The sequence below is a fragment of the Anolis sagrei genome, chromosome 5, assembly GCF_037176765.1.
Source record: "Anolis sagrei isolate rAnoSag1 chromosome 5, rAnoSag1.mat, whole genome shotgun sequence".
In the NCBI taxonomy this organism is placed as follows: domain Eukaryota; kingdom Metazoa; phylum Chordata; class Lepidosauria; order Squamata; family Dactyloidae; genus Anolis; species Anolis sagrei.
The window spans coordinates 60,255,272-60,276,450 of NC_090025.1; the positions used below are offsets into that span (position 1 = coordinate 60,255,272).

At 40.1% G+C, this 21,179-nt stretch overlaps 1 protein-coding gene across 3 annotated transcripts in view; it reads left to right on the plus strand.

Moving 5' to 3' along the window:
- The window catches only part of GALNTL6 (polypeptide N-acetylgalactosaminyltransferase like 6), a 616,387-nt gene that overhangs the window by 483,434 nt on the left and 111,774 nt on the right, over window positions 1-21,179 (plus strand). For all 3 annotated transcript variants that reach the window (XM_060778709.2, XM_060778710.2, XM_067468722.1), the window contains one exon: window positions 4,184-4,367. In XM_060778709.2, coding sequence (XP_060634692.1) covers window positions 4,184-4,367 — 184 coding nt within the window. The remainder of the gene's footprint in view (window positions 1-4,183; window positions 4,368-21,179) is intronic.

Consider the following 21,179-nt stretch of genomic DNA (forward strand, 5'->3'; position numbering starts at 1 on the left):
CTTTCCCGTGTTTTTGCCACCCCCATTTTCCAACCCCCTCTTCCCCCCTCCCTCCAACGTTCTGCCGAATTCCAAACTCCCGATCCCAACTAACCCCTGTGAACTACTCCATACCCTAATTACCCCTCATTTTTCCAAGATTTACCCATTTTTTTTGCTTTTATTCACTGATGTCTATTAGAAAAATTTCAACAGAAATTGTTTTTTTAAAGAAGATGAAACTCTCAAGCAAGCAGTAAAAAAAAATCAGAGAAATAATACTGCATTTGTAATTCCATTTTTTATAATGGAGTAAAACTGTGTTACATTATAGTTGAACTCTCGAGCAACCCAAAACTACATTTTTCTGGCTTCTACCAATACCCATGTGTGCCAGTTAACTGAGGATCTACTATAATTTGCTTATATGTTTAAGGGGAATTTTGAAAATATAAATAATTTCCCAATTAATTTAGTTACTAGCCCACAAGCCAAAGCAGGAGGCTTAGGATGAACCACAATTTAAAAGCACAGTGTGATCAGAAAGTCAATGATGCACAGTTGGATGCTTCTCATATACGTGTCAGGTGAGTTTAACAGCTCAGCACTTTTTTCAATGATTTTTTTAAATCTTGAAAGTAGTTTTTTAAAAAATCACTTGCAAAAAATTGCACAAAAGCCTCATGCTTCTGCACAGTATCTAGCTTTCCATACAAAAACCATGGATTTAATGTGACTACATAGATTTTGGTCAAATAAAATTTTTGCAAACAGTCCCCCAAATGTAATAAAAAAACCAAAAACCCTTGCTGTGCTTCACAATTCGTTAAAAATGTTACACTGTAGTTAAGAACGGGGAAATCTGAAATTGTTTTTGGAATATTACTATTATTGACTGGTGTGCTGAATTCCAGCTTCAAGCAACAAAACTCGATTAGTTACAGAACAGAATCTAGTGAGACAGAAGCTGAATGTTCACACTTTCTGTGAGGTTCCATTGTTTCCAACAGTCATAATCAGGACTCCAAAATAGAGAATGGTCAACATTCTGGAAGTGGTCAGATTATTGATACGATATGAATCTCTTGTGTTCTAGCAAGAGATTCAAACCTAGCAAAAATCGGTTCTTCTTGTTTTTCTCATGTTCTTCACTTATCCCTGTTCAAGGATTTCAGACATTATACACATGCACAGTATATTGTCATGTTCTAAGAAGATGTTTCTACATGTGGGCCAAGATTCCACATCAGGACAGTGTAATGTAAATCTCCATATGCAGACTTAGGCATTCATTGTTCAACTCTTATTGAATGGTAATATTTCACATTCACAATGAACCACTCAATGGACATCTGCATGTGCAACAGTATTACATGTACAACTTGCAGTCTTGAACTGAATGTGGAAGTTCCACATCCATACAAAAATGGGCAACCACTCTTGTATGGGAAGATATTAGCATGTACTTTTGTATGTACAAAATACATCAATAAGAGTCCAGATGTGATTTTCAAAAGGAAAATGTGCCCCCTACAGCAGTAGCATCTGGAGTGAGAACTAAATAGGTAGACACAAAGGGATGAGATGGAGAGAATGAAAGTTAACAGCAACAAACAAAGACGAAGCATTAAGAAAGATTCATATGAGATGCATACTTGCCACATTTGTGCAGTAACAAAATAGAGGATGGTCAGTGGGAAAACGGAAACAAATAATACTAACATCATGAGTGGGAAGATTATGGCCCTTCAAATGTGTTGGGCTGCAGTTCCCATCAGACCTAACAAGTATAGCAATGATGCTTACAATTCCTGCATGATTCCTATCTTTTGTGATTCCTAAATCAGAGAAAATAAGCATATTGGAGTGATGACATGGGATCTCTTCTTCTTTCTATGACCTTTTCAAAATTCCTTCATTTTCTGCTCCCCCCCCCCCCCCCACAAAAAAAAAAGAACCTCAACAAACATACTCAACAAATAATCCAGCTATAAAACTGGTGAAATTTCTAGGTTAAAGAAAAAACCTATATTCATGGGGAATACATTCCTGGACTGTGTATGGATATGGGAAACTACAGATAAGATGGCCTGTTAAATGAATGGCTTCTAGCAGAAGAACACAATAAATTCATCTTGGAGGAGCTAGGAAATGCCTAGAGATATGTTGTCATACATCAGTAAATGAACCACAGGTACTGGTCCCATAGATATGGGACCACACTGTATGCACAAACACTAATGATCCGTTCAGTCACATCCTTGATTTTCCATTACAGAGTTCTAGAGTGAGGTATGGAACAACTGCTGTTTTACCATTTAATAATAATAGTAAATGACTTATCTTTGTAAAGAATGAACTTTATATATCATTAGAATGTAAATGAAAATTAAACTTCCTTTGTTTTCCTTTGTCGTGTATAGTATTTAATATAAAAAACTGACATTAGATTAAATAACTATTTCACACATTGCACAGAACAAACCCAATGAATAAATTCACCTTGACAACCTCAAACACAGTGTGGTCATGGAAATATCAAGTTGGAAGGATCCAATGAGGTCATCTAATTGAATCTTCACCTAGGCAAGAAACCCACAACAAATGGCCACACTTCTTTTCTTTCAGTACTGCAAATGAAGGGGAGTCCAAGAAATTCACTCCACTTTCAAGCCAACATCAGCATCAGAAAGTTCTTCCTTAGATAGGACTCACTCTGAATCAATCAAATTAACTAACAATAAACTATTCAACAGTTTATTCATGGATTTACTCAGGTTGTGACTAGCTGTTGGATTTAACCCTAAGTCAAGCATGTTTGTGCAGAACAAAGACACTTTTCATTCACTGGGGCTTTTTATCAACTACGAATGCACAACGTAAAATGGGTCAACCAATCCTAGCTTCCTGATGGATGATCCTTCCTTATCTATGAGTTCCAGAAATGACGTATTTGTCTCACTCACACATTGGTATTGATTTTTGAGTGCCATGTGGACCCAGAAGTAAAACTCTACTATGTTCAATGGAATTTATTTCCAAGTAAGACTTGGAGTCTTACTAATGCACCAAAAGTCCCAAAGTTAATGGACAGATCAATCCTGGGTTGATTTAAGAAAAAGTGCTGGCGTCCCTCCCCACATGATTATCACCCTTTGATGCCATGTTAACTGCCATGTCTCCATCTATGAAATCTTAGAGTTTGGCGAGGCACTACAGCTCACTGGCTGAGAAGTATCTCCACCCTCGGCGCATGTGTGTGTGTGTGTGTGTGTGTGTGTGTATATATATATATATATATACTTCTAATGTAAGAATTCCATAGAATGTTGCTGTGACATTTAAAGTGGCATCAAAGTGTGGTAATTGTGTTGTGTGAAAGGGTCCATGATCCCCCCTCACTCCCATTTTCTCTTATATTTGGATGAGGCTGGATGTATTTACTGGAAATTATACTACCCTGAATGGGTATGCAGTTCTTGACCGTGAAATGACTCAAATTACATATTAGAAATAAATTAAAAGGAAATAGATCTGTAAGTGGGCAATTTGACAGAAATATGCACATATCTATTTAGAATTTTATTTTGAAGCATTAGAGGGGGCAGGTGGGAGAATGAGCATATTAATATGGGAAGTCGTCAGTATGCATAAAATGTGAAAAGGACACAGACAAAAAAATTGACAGGTTCATGCCTTTAACTGCTTTTAGAATGGAAGGTGAACTACAGCAAAATGTGGTTCTATTTTAAGAACAAAAGGACAGTATTTTCTCAGCATGTTGCTGTATACACTCAACACTAAAATTAATGATGATGATGATAATGATGATGATGATGATTATTATTATTATTATTATTATTATCCTTCTTAGATGGTTCCTGAGGTGACAGATCAGGGACATCTTAAAGCAGCAAAGTGACAGAGATACAGATGACTGGACTTGTGCCAGTCTCTCTGAACGCGTCTCTCTTTGAGAAACTATAATTGCTTCTAATCACTGGTTGAATGCATTCGGACTGTTACAGATAGAAGCCCGATGCAGATTTGAAAACTGAAATGGTTTTAGGGCCATAGGGAACTGCCTAGCCAATCTTCCCAGTTAAAAAGAAAAAGAAGATGCCTGAAGGGAATCACTTTGTAGTAATGTGATAGATGGCTTGACTAGACCTGTCGTTTTGTATTTTCTGCTTTCATCTTTCAGACCAGATTGCGTTAAACCATAAAACCATTGTGTGCCCCATGATCGATGTCATTGACCACAATCACTTTGGGTATGAGGCACAAGCGGGGGATGCCATGCGTGGAGCCTTCGACTGGGAGATGTACTACAAAAGAATACCAATTCCTCCAGAGCTCCAGAGGACTGATCCCAGTGACCCCTTTGAGTAAGTAGCAGTAATGTCAAGCATTGCAATGAGACGCTAGCAGCAGAAGCCAGGAAAATGATGGTTGCAGAAATTGGGTCAGGTTTTCTGAACAAATTAATCTCAAATTAAAAATGGAAGACAAAGATAGCAGCAAACAGGGTGGCAACCAGAAATGTTCTGGTGTGGAATCTCCAAAGCTAGTGAATTGATCTATAGGATATTACAACTGTGGGCTTTTTTGGAGAAGGCAATCTAGCCAATAATAAACTCATGTGCCTTGCAGTTAGCAAGAGGAAGATCTTGTTAGAGAATGGGGAAAAATGTATCTGTGCTGACTCTCTTTGCTATTCTACAGAGCCTCCTTTGAAGATGCATTAGTGTATTATTTCTTTGCCAGAGATTGATAAAACAGATGAATCAGAAGTGAACTGGCTTTCAGCTAGGAAATGCCCAATGTATGATTGATAGTGTTGCTACTGTATATATCTTGCAATAATTTAAACACAGGGGTATAAAGCTGAGCCATATCCAGCTGACTTGTGAATAATCTCACATAAGCCAGCATCTTATCCATGGTATTGCATGGATCAGATAATTCACAATAACTATCTCCCTAGTCTCCACAAAGTTGAGTCCATTTTTATTTTATTGTACTTTTGCCTGTCATGTAAAGAGGAAATTCATCCTTGTCAGCCAACAAAGTGAGAAGAGGGGGCATCAAAGAAGAAGATCTAGAATTACAGCTAGCTGTCAAAACCACAGCAAAATTAAGTAGAAGTGCTAGTATTCAAAGATAATTTAATTATGTTTACATACAGGAGACTAAAACAGCCAAAGATTAATAGGCTCAAATATATACACCAGATCATTATTGGACTATTATTATACTTGGTTGTAGCTTTTATTGTTTTTGTGAGAGTTCAGACTATCAACCAGCCTAGATTCTTCCCATGTATACATAATCACCCTTGTCACTATGATCAAACAAAGGTGGTATGCGCTTAATGCAATTGAATCCCCTTTGATAACAGATTTGCATTCCTTGTAAGATCCATACTGAGGTTCACAGTATATGTTAAGGCATTTGTATATTCTCAGTAATTAACATATTTTCTCTCTCTTCACAATTTATTGATAAATGTCTCTTGTAAATTAAACTCGTGTTTACTTTCCAAGGACCAATCACAAAACACTGGAATGCAAGATACAGAACTGAGAAAGAACATGTACTAAGACAATCAGATATTTTTCACCACTTGGAGGAGCAGTGTGTTTCCAAACATGTACTTAGGGGGTTATGGGGAAAATACAAATAGTGTGGTGTGTGATCAGCACATTATTGGTACTAAATCTCAAATCCCTGCAGATGTTAAATACTATGAGGAGCAGAACAGAATTCAGAGAAGCTTCACAGCTCAGCAGCCAAGAAGTTGAACAAATGTCCCCTAGACCCATGTTCTGGGCTCATTGCTCCAGGAAGAGGCAGATCTTTCCCCCACTTGGAGTAGTGTTTCTGAATATGTGCTTAATGGAGTATCTAGTTTGGTCCTCAGAAAGTGGGGTCTAGAAATCTCTAGCCCACTGCACATATTCCAGAGCTGTATATATTAATGTATAAATTGGCCTCATGTATAAATCAAGTGCAGGTTTGATGCTCAAAATTATGGGTTCTTATATGATCTGTGGATAACTCAAGGGTCATTCCATGAAGAGGGGAAAACCCAAATGTCACTTCAGAGGGCTGCCTTCCCTTGTCCACCATCACAATTTTCCCATCCTGGCAATCAAAAAGGTCAGACATGGCACCACAGTGGACAGAGTATGGGGCCAGGGCTTCTTTTACCTTCTCCTAGGACAGACTAAGGACCTCATCACGTGGAGTTCCTTAAGACAAGGGACAGTGGGGGAACCCATCCGGCAACAGGGTAAATCCACCAGGCAGCAAAGGAAATTGTTGTTACGTGCCCCGCATCACCTGCATTGCCCCTTTCCCCATTTTTCTTATCCACAAAGGAAAAAAATGAAACTTAAAACAGATAACAGTTTGTTAATTCTTTATTTTAAAGAACCCAAGAACAATCAGTGCCTCTTCAGATGAATCCAATAGTCAGTGAAACCTATGAGCTTCCATAAAATTGAACACACACAATTGCATGGCCTCTAAACAGCACCTTCATGGTATATATAAAATCTTGCATGTTTATTTGATTTCTGAAAAGTCATAGAGCTGAATGGAACTTCAAGGGTCATGCAGGTCAACCAATAAAGTAAGACTATTTTCTAAACTTTATGGTACCTAAAATTACGAAGAGATAGTGTGGCCTTTAAGGGCTTTCCGAGTTGTTTCCTTTGTGTATCTAACCAAGAAAACCAACTTGCAGGTCTTGCATACCGAACACATGTGCAATCCACTCACTTTTCATTTGTTGTCATTTTTTTTGTTCAAACAATTTCAACAGATATCATGAAAATGAACCAACATAGCTAAAACCACTACCAGAATACCCTCCAATTGCTTTGATTTGGGAATGGCAAACCTGTTTAATCCCCTGTTGTCCCACTTTTTCAGATGCTTTTAAAGTGTTCTAGTTCCACTGTCATCTATAGTTCAAACTATATTCAAAATGCAAAAGTAGTTTGTACTCAATTAACTCAGAGAATAGAGGAGACAGAATTTCTCCCTTCTCAGCATAATCATGTGAAGCACAGTACTGCAGCCTCTCCTCCCTGGAATGTTCTCTATGGGCCCTTCCACACAGCCCTATATCCCCGAATATCAAGGCAAAAAAACCCACATTATCTGAGTGTAGACTCTGATAACCCAGTTCAAAGCAGATATTGTGGGATTTTCTGCCTTGATATTCTGAGATATATGGCTTTTTGGAAGGGCCCTCTGATAATAACTTTGGAGTCCTTCCAGACAGACCCTTTATCCCAGGATTTGATCCCAGGTTTTCTGCTTTAAACCAGATTGTATGAGACTCCACTGCCAGATAATCTGGGATAAACAGAAAACCTAGGATCAGATCCTGGGATATAGAGCCTGTCTGGAAGAGCCCTTTGCCATCTTGACCACACTCAGGTGTTGGCTTGGCTAAATGCATCTCGGATTTTATCTGTGAAATGCTATACTGTATGCAGCAGTCTGATAAGCGATAGTAGAGTGACTAAAACAGCAAATGCAGCAACATTTGTAGCAGACACACCACCACCACCACCCTAAAAAAAAAAAGCTTTTGATCTGGTGCAAAGACATCAGTGTGTTGCTGATAGTTGCACCCTACTGGGAAGCATGGATTCAAAGAGTGTATCTTAAAACATGAATTTTGACTGCCTCTTTTAAGAGCCATTAGCTCCATCCCCTCCTAGATTTTCAGTCAGGCATAAAGCTGTCCAAAGAACAGTCTTGGATTTGGCACTTGCATTGTCCATTCGGCCTGGGACCACTTCTGTCTCACTTAGATACCACTTATTCCATTACCAATTGAAACGTTTGACTATCCTGATTGCCTCTGCCAGTGTGGGAATGGGGCACCCACATAATTAGGAAGAAGGAGGGGAGTGATCTTTCCTCTTTCTGCTGAGGAAATTGATAAGATAAGACTGTTGAGGGTGATACAGACAATCTAATCCTTCATCAGCACAAGGAGATAGAGAAGGTGGCAGTGTCTTCTGGACAGCATATCAGGTCAAGTTGAACCAGTCCCCCTTTCCTGAAGCCCTTTCATCCATTTTGGAGGAATCTCTTTTTTCAAATTGCTCTGAGTTATATCTGGAGCAGCAGAACGCATGCTCTACCTTCAATATGGCACCTCGTCAAATACTTAAACGTGGCTTTCATGTCATCTCTTAACTTTCTCATCTCCAAGTTCCTAAGCCTCTATTTATAGGGCATAGTTTCTAGATCGTTTCCCATTTTGATCTTCTGCCTTCAGTCTTCTTCCTGGTTTCCTCACCCAAATTAGTCATCAATAACCAGTATGGGCAATAATCAAGGACACTGGTGCACTTTGTGTGTGTCTACACTCCAGAGTTGTAACAGCTGGATAGCATTTAACTTCCATGGTACCGTCTTCTGAAATCCTGGGATTTCTAGTTTGGTAAAGCTCATTGAGTTTTCTGCTAGAGAGCTGTAGCTAAGGGGAGTACCTCAGGAAGTCTGACTTGGCCACGGTAGTCCACACTCTGGTTACATCCCGTATAGACTACTGCAACACATTCTACGTGAGGTTGCCTTTGAAGACTATCCAGAAGCTTTAAATGGTCCAGCAGACGGCAGCCAGATTGCTAACAGGGAGCATACAACTCCTCTGCTGCGCCTGCTCCACTGGCTGACAGTCTGCTACCAGGCAAATTTCAAAGTGCTGGCTTTAGCCTATAAAGCCCTAAACAGTTCTGGTCCAACTTACCTGTCCGAACACATCTCTCCTTATGATCGTTCCAGGACTTTAAGATCATCTGGGGAGGCCCTGCTCTCAATCCCGCCTTTGTCACAAGTACAGCTGGTGGGGACAAGAGACAGGGCCTTCTCAGTGGTGGCCCCACGGCTATCCATCGCCCTTTGCAGTCACACAGGAAGGGAAACTGTGAGATTACTTTTAAAATCTCACAGTTTCCCTTCCCTGGGTGACTGCGAAGGGTGATGGATGGCAGGGGAATGAGGTGGGCATGGCTACGCCCAGCTCTTCTTGATGGCCACTGGGGGAAACCGCATCACCACTTGTCACCAGAGAGGCCAGGGGAACTGTGAGATTTTAAACTAACAGTGGGGAGGGGCACTTTCCATTACCGAAGTAAATGAAGCTATTCAGATTTTTGCTATTTCCGATCTTTTTTTTTCAAGAAAATTTGAGAAATAATTTTAAAATCGAAACGCCAGCGCCCCCTATATACGAAACGAGTTTAGAACCAATTTTTTTCTTGATCAACCAAGCCAGATAGATAGATAGATAGATAGATAGATAGATAGATAGATAGATTTCAAGTTCAGGTCATCTTTACCTAATAATGAGTAGGCCATCAATGACATGAAACAGTGAAGACCTGATGCTATCAGTTAGATAGGCACCAGATAATGATTTTGATAAATTGATGAGGGTGAGGTTATAGATCTCATTCTTTTTCCTTTCTTTTAAAAATGCTTTTGAGTGGGATATCGAGATAATGGCAACCCAATCCCAAAAACTTTTCAAGAGCTGTCCTCATGCTGGATTCTAATTCTGTTAACAGAAAAAAAAATAATTCTGTCGCTTGGCATCGTATCAGGACATTTCTATCCTTTTCTAATATTTAAACCTAGATTTGGGAAGTGGTATATTTTTCAGTAGTATTGCAGTATGTGAAACAGAAATTTAGCCCTCTCCTTCCCAGCCATGATCTTACAAAAATAACAGACACACGCTGGAATTACATAGCTTGGAAAGAAAGGCTTCCACTGGCAGCCATGGGAGCTTTTTCCATTGTCTCTCACAGTACTGATGTTCCAGTAGGATTTTGTCAGGTTTAAAGTCAGAGTGAGATAAACCTTCTTTTTCCATGTGTCTCATGGAACATCCACACAGAGTGATGCCTGGGAATAAATTTAAAATTCTCCTAATGCAGCTGAAAGTTACACCGTTAAAATAGCACATTGCTTGACTCAGGGACTTAGCCCCTTCACCTTTTGAGCTGCTTCGATTTGAGGTGCTATCTTGTATGCTGCTCACTGACTGAAAACAAACCCTGACTAATACTGAGATCTGACTATAGGCTGAACCTTCTAATGCAAACAACCTATCTTATCCTGTCTTTATTAGTCACATAAAACAAAAGTAATTAGTGCTCAGAAAGCTAATGTCACAGTTTGGTGTTTTCTTTGATTGTATGATAAAGACTGCCTTTGGTTTCTTTTGATCAGATCTCCTTTGGTTAATAAGTTTCCTGTGTATTAGATTCTGGAATTTCAAAGGATTGTTCCTACATTTTAATGAACGTTTCCAAGAGGAGTGGGGAGGGGAGAGGAGAGAGGAGAGATACCACCGAGAGGGGAAAAATAGACTTCTATTTTAAGAAATATTTATAATGAAAGTATCAAAAACAAATTGAGAGTTTTAACCAGAATTCAATCAGCAGTAGCATTCTGCTGCTGCATGGGGATGGGTGACAACACCTCCTGCCAGCACAACCCAAAGAAGATACACATGCTGTGTTGGGGTAACAAAAGGCCACAACTCGTTTATTGATTACAGAGATGAACAGGGTTGGATCCTGGATCAGGGGATCAGGCAGTCCACTGCTGACCAATGCCACCCCACGCCGGGAGGTGCTGCTGGCACAATGCCGAGCCACCGTTACCTCCACACGCCTGTAAACCACCTGAAGCCCCCCCAATAAGGGGGAGAGTGAGCAAGCAAGATCCAGGACCCATGCCACTCGCCAACCTGCAAGTTGTGACAAATGAACAGAACTCAATAGAAACCATGAAACAGTAACAAATATGTAGGGCGGGTGAGATTTTTTTTTTTTTTTTTTTTTTGTCGTGTCAGGAGCATCCTGTTGTGAGAGAATTGGCCGTCTGCAAGGACGTTGCCCAGGGGACACCCGGATTATTTTTGATGGTTTATCATCCTTGTGGGAGGCTTCTTTCATGTCCCCGCATGAGGAGCTGGAGCTGATAGAGGGAGCTCAACCGCCTCTCCCCGGATTTGAACCTGCGACCTGTCGGTCTTCAGTCCTGCCAGCACAGGGCTTTAACCCACTGCGCCACCGGGGGCTGGCGGGTGAGATGGTACAACTGAGGCAGGCATGCTGTCAGCATGCGGCCCGGGGTAGCCTTAAATAGGCTGCCGGAGGATCGGGCAGCGGTGGGCTCCAGCCAATCAGCAGGTGAGGCAGGGCCTACCGCTGATTGGCTGCACAGAGGGTTTCTGGGAAGAAGAAGCACCCATAGGCAACAATGGTGGGCAGGAGGGCACCCACTACCACAACAATGCCGCCCAGTGAGTCAAGCAGTGCATTTTACTCTGCGAATAAGGAAGAAAATATGAATATCTTGTGGATAGAAACATGGAACATACCCAAATATTCAGTGTGACTTCCTTCTAAGTAGATTCACTGTAACTCCCCTAGCCAAGGGGGATCTATTCCTGGACTTACCATGGAAATGTGAAACCATAGTTAATATGAAGCCCTATAGAAACAAATCATTTCCAGTAGAAGCAAATCATAGGATGACACCGGGGACTACAAAATATTTAGAGAAAATGTCTTTTTTTTTCCAGAAGTGGATATGTGAAACACTGGGTACTGTAGATACAGGATCATACTACTATGCATTTCTCATCAACATACTTGGGTCCTTGATATTTGAATGTGGGTTATTTCTATGACTAAGGACAGGGCTGCCCTGTCTTTTTCTGAGTCTCAAAATCTGATAGAGAAGGGGCTTAATTCTAGCATGATATCTGAAAGGTATTTTTCAGTAGCCAGAAAGACGGTTGGATCTCCATTTTTATGGGGTTAGTGGTGCAGCCTGCCAGCCCACAAAAGTAGAAAAACTGTAAATATCTCCAGGGAGACTGGAATACAATCAGTATGGTTGGGGGCTACCTGCCATGGGTCCAGGAGATCCCCTTATCTGCCTGCCTTTCTTTTTATATATCTTCTCCTTACCTTTCTCTGCCTGTTGTTGCATATATCTGTTTTGCCTGGACAAAGGAAGATAGAAATAAGCCCCTTTCCTTCCTATCTCCCTGATTGCTAAGTGTCTTTTTCGTGCCCAGGAGTAGGAAGGCAGCCAGCAAGCACATCCCTCCCTCCCCCTGTGCAGTTGCTGGCTGCCTTTCCCATGCCTGGGCACCCAATTTCTTTGTGCCTTTCTCTGTCCTCTCCATGCCAGACCTGCTGCCTCTGCTGCTGCCCTATGCTATTCTTCATAGAGATTTACAAGCCTCATGATGCAATTGTGATTTTCCTCAGTCTCACTGAGCTTTCATTCCCTACTAAAATGGCATAGGTCAGCAGTGGATGCAGCAGAAAATAATAGGAAAATAATCAATTCACAAAAGAGAAACCTGCAAAAATGGAAAGCTAACTGTACTTTTTTGCCATGTTTTCTTGAGTGGTAGATCTCCTTCATAGGAGCCATCAAGGAAACACATTTCTGAGCATATGATACATTCTGGAAAGGGAAGAAGTGCTTTTGACATCATGTGTTTGTGTTGGAAAATGTGCAAAGAAAAATATGTACAAACATAAATCATACATAAGCATGATTCATAAAGAAAATACTTACATGTGATATATATATATATATATATATATATATATATATATATATATACATACATACATACATACATACATACATATATATATTGGATTGCTGTGCAAGGAGTGACCGGTTTTTGGAGAATGGAAAAGACCTTTGAAAGCAAAATCAGAGAACCACGAGGAGTTCAAGCATTATAAATCTGCACATCCCTGCTATATAGGCAATTAAATATATAAGCTAAGAGTGCCTGAAACCAACCTTCTTGTTCAGCTCTTCTGAGCAGGCAAGCCTCAAAAATACCCCCTGAGGGGGAGGAAGGAATTACCATGCAAATGGGCCTTTTCTCCATCAGTTTTACTTGGATCTTACTATTTCTGCTTCTTCAACTACAAAATTCCAAAAGAATTCTACCAAGTGGAGAAGCCCTGCAGGAGGGACAGCTATCCACCCATCCAATTCTTTCATCTTCATTCAAAGAAGAAGGGGAGGTAGGAGGCAGATGTAGCTTGAAGCAGACTGTGAAGAGGTCACATTCAGACACTCCATCTACCTAATACTCAAGCCTTTCTCTTCCAGAAGCCTAATTTAGCTGGGCAACCATACTTGCCATGATGGAAGGTTTACCTTATAGCTCTCTTGTTGATGTGTGGTTTGTTAGAGGCTAATTTACACTATTGCTGGTAGAAAGCTTATAGATTCCAGTGGTTTTGCTTCTTTCCATATGGCTTTCCAATGTGAGTATGTATTTAGGGGTAGGTCATACAATACTTTTTGATGCCAGTGCAAATTACTTGAACCTTCAGCAGGTATCTCATGATGTGAAGAAAAGTAAAGGTCCCTGAAAGCTTTGTACATGACATGACACCCTAGAATTGCTGCTGACTAGGGACCCCATCATAAGTGTCTCTGGAATCGCCATGCATTGTGACGAATCAGGCAGTGCCCAGTGGGGGACCTCATCGCCCCATGCCCTGCATCACCTGGCTTCCCCACTACTTCATCCCATGGGGGAAGTGTCATCCACCCAGCTTCCCCCTGTTGTGGAAGTTGAAGGGTATCATTTGCACCATGGTTTGAGGGGGGCCCTTGGCTAATTTTGGACAAAGTACTGTTTTACCAGGTTCTTGTGGGGTTTTTCGGGCTATAGGGCCATCTCGAAGTTTAAGATCCTCTGGGGAGGCCCTGCTCTCGACCCTGCCACTGTCACAAGTGAAGCTGGCGGGGACGAGGAGCAGGGCCTTCTCAGTGGTGGCCCCCCACCTGTGGAACTCACTCCCCGGGGAGATTAGATCGGCAACTTCCCTTCTGGCGTTTAGGAAAAAACTGAAGACCTGGGTGTGGGACCAAGTCTTTGGTCATTCTGATGACTAAACTAAGGATCTGACGATAGACAAGGACAAATGGAATGGAATGAAATATGGACTCTGAACCCTGAGCATGAGATTGTTTTAGCGTGAGATTGTTTATTATTTTATTATGTATTGATGTTTTAATTAATTGTTGAATTGTTTTGTATTTTGTATTACTTGTCAATTGATTTGGGCATCTAATTGTGCCCCCACTGTAAGCCGCCCTGAGTCCCCCCTGGGGTGAGAAGGGCGGGGTATAAGTAAGTGAAATAAATAAAATAAATAAATGTTCTAGAGGCATTTCTCCTGACGTTTCACCTGCATCTATGGCAAGCATCTTCAGAGGTAGTGAGGTCTGTTGGAATTAGGACAATGGGTTTATATATCTGTGGAATGGCTGGGGTGGGGCAAAGAGCTCTTCTACTGTTTTACCAGTTGTAAGTGACACAAAATTATATTCTGCTCACTTCCAGTTTTGAAAATGTCCTCACTTGAGTCTAAAATTACCTTTTGGGAGAAACATGGCAAAAATTTCACTTGAATCCTCTTGGGGAAATTTGGTGTGAGGGAGATTGGGGTGAGGGAGATTTTTTGTGGCAAAAGAATTACAAAAAAAATGGATCCCCTGGAGCTAGGAGGTTTAAAAGCATCTGACTTCTTCCCAACTTTAATGTTGTGGTTTTATTAGTATGTTGTGGTTTAGTTTAGTAGGTTATTAGTTTGTTAGGCATAGTTGTAGCATAATTGTATTTAGTTAATGCTTGTAATTTTCTCCTTAGATATTGTTTCGTATATTAAGAGGATATCTAAAAAAAATTGACATTTGAGACAGGCTGAAATGCGAAGGATGTACAAACACAGCCCAGGAGACAATGTATGGGATACAGTTTGCCCAGCCCTAGCCTCTACTAGCCTATACTAATATAATTGCATGTTGGTGCACTGCCACTTTTCCCCACTACTCCACTCCAGGTAGTAAATCACCATGTTGGGCTGCTCAAGCAACTTAAAATATGGAAGAGCAGCAATTGCATGGTTGGTAGAGAATTATGACCCCCGGAAAAACTAAAAGCATGAGACATTGACCCAGCCCTTACTCTAAATTTTAGACTAGGGTTGCCATAAGTCTGAAACAACTCAAAGGCACAAGAAAACAACAATCCTAAGTAGCTTGACTATCTCATCAGTCAAAGAAAGCCCATACTTCCCATTGAAATGCTGGTAAGTTTATATTGCAGGAGTGCTATTGAGAGTGCAGCAGCTACATCTGAGCAGGGAGCCGCCCAGCACCAGCAACATCTGTGCAGGGAGCCCCCATGGCCCCCACTGCCTGGCCCCTTTAAGGGCCCAAGCCTTCTCACCACCCGGCAGCAGCTACATCTGAGCAGGGAGCTGTCCAGCACCAGCAACATCTGTGCAGGGAGCCCCCATGGCTCAAATCGGTGTTGGATAGGCTGTCAGGAAATAGGAATGTACCTTCATATGTGACGGTCATTTAAAACTATACAAAAATTTTGGGAAAGCATATTTAAAGAAATAAGAGCAATTATAACAATAGAAGTTGAGATTACACCAAAATTAGCATTATTACTTATACATGACAATACAATTCCCTTACAAGAGGAGAAAGAATTGGTTTCTAATTCTAACAGCAGCTAAATTTCTAATAGCAAAAAACTAGAAAGAAAAAAAAATCAATTAGAAGAATGGGGAAATTTGGGGTATAACTATTAATGATAAGCTAACTTGCAATATTTAAATTAAAAGGGGAACATGGAAACAAACAGATTTTTGGAAAATATGGGGAAAATGTATTATCTTTAATGAGGGAAAGGGGTTTAAACCTGTAACAGAAGCAATGACATTTTGGAATTGTGAAACAATATGAGCGATTGGTCCTGGTGAAGGGGGCACAAACTAAGGGTAAGAAGAAGAGAGGGAAATGGTATAATAATAAAGAAATAAAACATGTATAAGTTGATAAAAGGTGTGTGGTTGAGGTATATGTAGTATAAGTTGTAATGGAAATTTTAAAAAAATAAGAAATATGCTTAAAAAATGTTTTCCATTTTTTTCTTGTACTGTTAGATTGTATATAATATGACATACTCTTCTGTCTAAGATATTGTAAAAAAGAGGGAAGAACGTATGCTTATACATTTTGTTTGATAAATGTATAAATAAAAAAATATTATGCTAACCCCTCAACAATGAAGAACTCTACCGCTCTAAGACATTTTAGTTGTTCCTAGAAAAAATACTACCCTATTGTGGGCCAAACCTGGTAAATCCCTGATATTGACATGAGAATAGTGTTAGTTACATTTTGTTTCAGAATAAAAATGTCCAGCAGTGCCTGCCTCGCTGCAAAAAAGAAGGTCACATTGTCAACTTCTGATGTGACAGGCATCAGAATAGAGGCAGCAATCAGAGTCTGGTCACTCAAAAAATAAAATAAAGAAACCTCACCCAGACACTATTTTTATTGTCTGCTTGACTATTACCGTAGTGGACACAAGCTGAGAAAATTGTACAAGTACGTCTTGCCTCTAACATGGACAATCAGAGCTATTTTCCAGATAAAACTTTGCTGTGACAGTGTCAGACAGCTTACTGGACACAACAGGCAGCCAAGCAGGTAATATCTGGAATTAAAGTACTTCCTTTTACCATCATCTTGTTTGGTAGCAGATGATAAGTAGTAGTAGTAGCAGTTTTCTGCTGGACACTCTATTGCCATGCCAAAGTGCATGGTTGTAGAGTATTCGAACACCTCCTACTCCTAGAAATACAAATTCTTACTTGGTATTGCACTTACAATCCCCATTGCTGTTACCATTTCAGATTGCTTCCTGATTGCAGAGAAAACAAGAGCCCAGCTGCAGAGATTGCTCTCCCTGCTTCCTTTTTCTTTTTGTTACAAACTGTGCAAGACAAATGGTTTTAGGTACACTCTTAACAGCCCTGAGCAATCTGTCAATGGTTTTGACTGTTTGCATATTACTTAACTCGCTACTTCATACCTGTGTAGTCCGTGTAAGACAAAAGAAGATATTGCTTGGAATTTGTTGCTCTAGTCTTGTCTTGTTCCAGAAGGAAAATATTCTGCTATTCTATGGAAAAATAATTAAGAAATATTTGGGAATCCCCCCCCCCCCCCCCAAAAAAAAAAGGTTTAGCGAGTGTAAAAAAAATCTGAAAAAGAAAATCCTAGAATGTCAAGAATTATTATAGTTCAGGACATATTTTGAATAAAAAGTTAAAACATTTCTGCAGAAAATATTATTGGAATAAAATTCCATGGCTTTCTTCACACACAAAAAAAAATTCAATAAATATGTTTTCTTTCCAGAAAATACCATTTTCTCCACTTAACACATATGGCATTTTTCACAAAAGAAGTCCTTCATAGTATTCTTTAATGTTTTTCTCACAATGAGGAGGAAAATTGTATGATTATTGTTGTTGCCCACAAGAAAACATTTCAGAAGATTTGCATGCCTCTACAAGACTTGTGCATGCCATCTGTTTTTAGCCAGCACCTTCAGCCATTCGGCTTATCCGTTTTGTTCCATTTCTTGAAACAGGAAGGGCTCTCACGGTACAAAAACCCACCCGACACAAAAGCAAGCGGGAGCCAATCTTGGCTCCTCCTCCCCTATTCAGCCTCACAGTTTAATCTTATCTATTTTCCTGATTCTTTTAATTTAGTAGGACTGACTGGGAGTTGGGCACCTGAGGAGTGGTGGGTGGGGTGCACATGTATGCATTTGGGGTCTTGGAGAATCACCCTTAACTTTAGCTTCTTTTTCTCCTTCCTTTCCCATCCTTCAGAAAATATTTCTCAAAGATAATAATTATAGTAATAATAGTAATCCCAGCAAACAAAAAGAGAAGCCTACCTCTCCTCTAGAGTAGAAAGTAGAAACAGGCAGCTTAAGGAAGCAAAATGCAGGCAGTAGAGAGTAAGACAGAGGGGATTTTTAAGGTAGTCCAGGGAAGATAGCTCTCCACTGAGCTCCAGGTCTGGTCATCACTCTTCCTTCCCTGGGCCTCCTTAAAATGCCTAAAGCTGCTTGTCGCATGCTGCTGGTGCTGTTGAGAGAAGGTGTGTGCATGCTTGCCTCTCCTCTAGAGTAGAAGCAGGAGAAAGGGGAACCTCATAAGTTCCCCATTGCCACCAATTGGTTGACAATATCCATTTGGGAATGAAAGTACCCATTTGGCAGTGCACCCATTTTCAGAAAGCACAAAAAAATGGATATGGTGGGCTTCCAATATCCGGCAAGCAGAAACAGATAAGGATTCTCCCAAAATGCACAAGCCTAGTCTATACTGCTTCCAGCTCTAGGTTGAAATCTAACTGAAAGTTTGGAAAAATAGACCATACTGTCTGGGGCTTTTTGGGTGTCCTGAAAAGTATTTTTAAAGCTTTGGGCTTAAAGAAATGATGGTTAATTATATTTGGGGTTCTGTATGGCTCAGCACAGCATAGTAGCTCCACATGCAGCCTTATACTAAGGTAAGTCATTTCTTGAACTTGAACCTCTGAAGACCTTGCCCAATGACCATTCTGGGAGGATCAGAGAGCTGGCAGGGTCAGAGAAATGTCTTGCTGTGTTTCAACAGCCACATGTAAGCTGATTGCATCAGTGCTGAGACCAATAGGGTCCTAATGCCTGAGAGTCAAATATATTCACTCAGATACCACCCTAAGTCTTGCTTTGAGTTGTTTATAAACAATTTTGTAAGTGTGAGGAAGGAAATGGATACCATATCTTGATGATTTTTTAAAGCAAATTTATGATCACTTTTGGAAAACTATGCAATACTTCATGGAGCACGTTATTCTGATATATCTTTTTGCAAGCCACAATATCAGTCTCTCAGTACGGATGCTTACAAACAAATGGCTCCTCGACTGTTAACCTAAAGATTTTATACAGTTATTTTATCATTCACTCCTTAAAGAATTTTCACTGGTAAGGAAAAAAGATAGAAGTGGCAGAAAGATATAAACATTAAAGTCAACAATGAACAATTCTTCACAAAGCTTTTTCTGTAAATTGTACTGTTTCGTTTATTTATGTTAAATTGAGATCTTGGCATATTCAGTTTGCAGCTCTTTAGTGTTTTTCAGTTGTTGCTTCTACTTTTTTTCTTACCTTTAAGGACAGATTGAAAACTCAAACTAGGAATAATATGATATCTTTGTCTGTAAGTCTAATATCTATTCCCTGCATTTTATGAAATCCTATTAAAGAGGCAGAAGAATTGCATAGCATCAGGAAGCACCATGTACTGTTTCAGTTTCCAGCATATAACAGATTTCTTGTTGATGCTAGAACAGTGTTACGCAAAGTGGCAGTCAATGGACCAGTGATGGTTGCTGAATCATCAGCAGCTGGTCCCGGAAGAAATAAACAATTGTAACCAATGTGCACAAATAAGGTACCAATTTCTGGAACAAAAGTGGGGGCAGGAAAATGCCAGTCCCCCTCATCAGATAACTTAAGAAGTACTATATAAGAACATGCAGACATAGCTTTTTTGTAGATGAATATCCTAACAAGTCTGGCAATTTGTAATTTAGGTTGTAACCCTAAAACAGTGATTCCCAACCTGTGGTCTGTGGACCACCAGTGGCCTGCAAGAACTAAAATATAGTCTGCAGCCTCACCATTACTACACCGTTGCAATGAGAGTGACTGGTCTCACAAAACCCTTTTATAGTACCGAGGCATATTAAATATGGTTTTCTGTGGATGAACAGATGGCAACTACCGGATGGCATATGTTCTGTATCAGAAACTAGAGCTGATGTGGTCTAGCCAACACAATTTTCTGGATCAGTACCCCAAATAATCAAGCCAAATCTAAAGTTGACAAAAAACTGATTCGTAACCCTTTTGGTAATAATGTTGGAGAGTGGTCCCTAGTCAAAGTGGTCCCCGGTTAAGGTTGGGAACCACTGCCCTAGATTCATCTATCAGGCAGTAATTACTAATAATCATTGAAATCACTGCGACTTAATTGCTGAATAGGCACAGGATTGCACTGTCAGGCAAATAGAATATCTTGATGCTTTGGAGAGTCTAGAAATTGCATCGATGTTATATGATATGTGAAATAATATATGTACATATACATATATCAAACCATTTTTTTAAAAAATGTATCCTAAGTAGCAGGAAACTGTGCATTCAGAAGCAAAGGTTTTCAAAACTCTAGTCATGGTAGCATGCCCTTTGGATAAAAGGTTGATGAGATGAGCGAGTCACTGAAGCGTCTCCGTTCTTTGTTTCTGCTCTCCATGGTTCCACAGCTTTGCTTTTCCCCTTTCCCAAGTAAAAATAAATTGCTTCTTTCCAAAACTGTCAACTTCCTGCTCCGTTCCATTAACTTGAAAGGATATTTGGGGATGCAATTGGTATTGCATCAGGTCAGCACATGCACTCCAGTGGCCAATTTTGTGCATATCAAAATAGTAAACAGGCACCTTAGTTGTTCTGTGTCTCTCCTGAAAAGCATTGGGTCTATTTGGCCTGTAATAGGTCATATGCCTTCATTAGCCAAATAGGCACTGAAGTTACTGATAGCCAACCCTCCCATGTTCGGTCTTGTGTGTGTGGCATGCACCCATTTTTTGTAGATAAGCTTTCTCATCCACAAAAAAATAGTCTATTTTTTGAGTTATTTCACAAATTGATGTGCATCCATTGTGCAATGAGGTTTGATTCCAGGCTCTATTATATACAGTCAGGTAGTGAAATGGCATTTCTTAAATAAAACAGCTAAATCAAGGTTTTATTTCGAGATTTTAAAACATATTTTCAAACTGCTTGAATCCATGGATGGTTGAATCTCTAAATGTTCAAGATCTAGAGATACAGAGGGCTTACTGTGAGTTTGTGTGTGTGTGATAATTGTAGACACAGTTGTTTGACATCAACCTCAACAGATTGGAGAAGAATATCCAGATTCATTACTTTACAATCCACTTCCGGAATATGGATTTGTATAATTTCAAGTACAAATCCATTGAGAATGTCACTATCCTCTATGACACTGGTTCTCAACCTATGGGTCCCCAGATGTTTTGTCCTTCAACTCCCAGAAATCCTAACAACTGGTAAACTGGCTGGGGTTTCTGGGAGTTGTAGGCCAGAACACCTGGGGACCCACAGGTTGAGAACCACTGTTCTATGAGGTTGGCATAGTGCCGCCAAA